This window comes from Drosophila rhopaloa, unplaced genomic scaffold, assembly GCF_018152115.1.
Source record: "Drosophila rhopaloa isolate 14029-0021.01 unplaced genomic scaffold, ASM1815211v1 contig_47, whole genome shotgun sequence".
Classification (NCBI taxonomy): Eukaryota; Metazoa; Arthropoda; class Insecta; order Diptera; family Drosophilidae; genus Drosophila; species Drosophila rhopaloa.
The window spans coordinates 4,405,851-4,408,483 of NW_025335142.1; the positions used below are offsets into that span (position 1 = coordinate 4,405,851).

The 2,633-nt window shown below is 36.5% G+C and overlaps 1 protein-coding gene across 1 annotated transcript; it reads right to left on the minus strand.

Moving 5' to 3' along the window:
• Window positions 1–434: 434 nt before the first annotated feature.
• Window positions 435–2,361, minus strand: LOC108047637 (coatomer subunit zeta-1). Its single transcript, XM_044461567.1, has 4 exons — window positions 2,273–2,361; window positions 1,848–2,215; window positions 1,275–1,365; window positions 435–613 (listed from the first exon to the last, which is right to left on the minus strand). The coding sequence occupies exons 1-4, from the start codon at window positions 2,288–2,290 to the stop codon at window positions 566–568; spliced, it is 525 nt and encodes a 174-aa protein (XP_044317502.1). The 5' UTR covers window positions 2,291–2,361; the 3' UTR covers window positions 435–565.
• Window positions 2,362–2,633: the final 272 nt, after the last annotated feature.

Genomic DNA, 2,633 nt, shown 5'->3' on the forward strand with positions numbered 1-2,633 from the left:
ACTGGTGATTGCATTACAATATGCGTTATAGCTGCATTATCTAATTGTAATAGTGACCGATCAGCGTTGCATTGCATGGGTCAGTTCTGGCACTAGATGGCTGCATGCGAAAGCTCATCGATTAAGCAAATAGAGAATGGTGGATCTCAATCGTATGAATTACTGAGATAAGCGGTACACTCGCGGAAATAAGTTAAACATCAACAAGGTTGGACATACTTTTTAATACTGTTAGTTATAATCCGCAAATCCGGTCCATTTCTATGACTTGCTTGTTTATTCGGGGGATCCCCTTATCTGAGAATCTGATTACATACCACGCACAAGTGATTTATGACGGCTCAAGACCTTGATAACTCAATAGTTAATCGGTGCTTAAAGCTAATATATGACACAGCGAGTTATTAGTTATCCAATAAAAACATGCAGGGCGCTCTAGTTAAATTTATGTATTATAATATGCTTTACAACTAGGCGAAAACAGTTGGGGGTAAAAGAAGAATCGAATGTATTGCGACAACACGGTGCGGAAGTGGCTTCCTCTCTTCCGCCACCTCTCATCACATCACTTCAGAATGGACCATTTGAGTTGTTCACGCGCCGATTGTAGAACCTAAAAAATAGATAGCACATACGAATATAGATACAGATACTCGGCAGTAATTTTGATCAATTAGCTAATGAACCAAAAGAACCAAAAATGAGCGTTAAGTTCCAGAAACTTTTAACCATATTTATTTGATCAATTCGAGAGTACAAGGAAATGGGACAATTTCGGGGGAAGTAATCAAAACTAAGTCAAAAAACATGTACACAGAGTAAAACAAGCTATTTAAAACTATAAGTAAGATCTGAGAAGAGCCTAATGTTAAAAACTTTATTTACTTAAGCTTGAATAAACTATTTATTTAAATATAATTTTTTAAAACTCATGGCAAAATCAAACTTAAAAAATGTACGCAATCTAATCAATGGAACATTTAACCATGTATATTTGTTTTTATACTTTTTAATTTTAATTTAAATGTACTAACAGAAACTATTTTTACAACTATTTGATCAAAGAGGGTATAATACACATACACTTTATTTCAGTATTGAATTTAATTCAACATTAAGTTCGAAGAGCATATTTGCTCATATTGGAGGCAATCAAAGTACGAAACATGACAAAACCAAACTAAAGTACGAACGCCTAATATAAGATTATAAACACTTAAAACAGCTACTAAGTAGTAAAGCTACCAAAATAGACCATTTAGGGTGTTAGTTACCTGGGCAACGGTCTGTTCGGCAATGGGAATGTCATCGTTGCGCAGATCGACTCGTTTCACCACGGACGAGGGATCCGCATCCAGGATCATGCTGTTAAGAAAAAGGTTATTATTTAAATAACACGTAAATGTGGATTTAAAGTGGATACACAGTGATGGGAAAAATATGTAAGAATGTGTTTAAAGTTTGTCCTAGTATACACTAACATACACTTTACCTACCTTGGAATACAAGAAATTGCAGAAGCTTGCATTATACAGTCCTTTCAAAAATAGTTTAAGAAAATATACAATATTTTTTAACTTTAAACTATGAACTGAATAAACTGAATTACTTTAATTTTGTTTTGAATAACTGAATTTGTTAAGCTGTTTTTAGTTTAAGACTTAACTACAGGAATTTTGTCTTCGATTCGCCAATAAGCCATTTTGTAAGGTCATATCTATTACAAATTGTAAGCTATCAGATACAAATAAACATGCTAGTTCTCATCTTTTGTGGCTTAACCTAGTCCAAGGGTCGCCCTTATATCCAGATACCTCCCATCACTGGCGATCTATATGTATACCCACCCTCCGTCGCAGATCTCGTCGAAGGCCAGCATGATGATCTCCAGGTTGTCCAGCACCAGGCGCTTCTCCACGTTCTTCTTGAGGATTAGGCTGATGGAGTCGTAGAGGCAGTTGAGCACGGAGAGCAGGATCAGCTCATTCTCGTAGGCATTGCCCATCACGTAGAAGAACAGGTCCACGTTGCTCTTGTAGACGCAGGTGAGCCCGTCCAGCATGATGATCTCCGTGTTGGAGCGGTGCGTCTTATTGAACAGATTCTTTTCGAAGGCCTTCTGCTCCTTCAACGTGGACAGGATGTTCTTGTCGTAGTACTTGGCCAGGATGCGGTTTCCATCATTGTCCATGATGCACATGCCCTTGATGATGTCCTGCAGCACATTGTGGGTTTAATTATATGCCAGTAATTTGTGTATTTTGCAATTTACCATCATAAATCCGTCCATCTTCACTTGTTTTCGTGTCTTACACGTCACTTTAGTGGGACCGTACCACGACCGCTTAAATATACCAAGTGAACCAGTGCTACAGCTCTAGCTAGGACTTATAATAAAAAAGCTAGATTGAATACTTGCTTCAGCTGAAGAATCAGGTTATTGTATTTATATACTCATTTCTGTTTTCATTCACTTTTAATATTTATTGGCGTCATTAAGATAAAACCACTTGTTTTTACTTAATATTTAAACTTTAATATCGAGATTATCATTACATTTTTTAAGGTCGTAATTAGCTAACATGACATCAGTCTTATACAAGGCAATCGGTTCAAGTATTCGCTTAATATTT

Excerpts from the sequence above, each read along its gene's own strand:
- LOC108047637 (XM_044461567.1), bottom strand. Across the intron at positions 1,366-1,847 it reads GACGAGATCTGCGACGGAGG|CATGATCCTGGATGCGGATC; the intron begins GTGGGTATACAT and ends TTTTCTTAACAG. Across the intron at positions 614-1,274 it reads CCGAACAGACCGTTGCCCAG|GTTCTACAATCGGCGCGTGA; the intron begins GTAACTAACACC and ends TCTATTTTTTAG.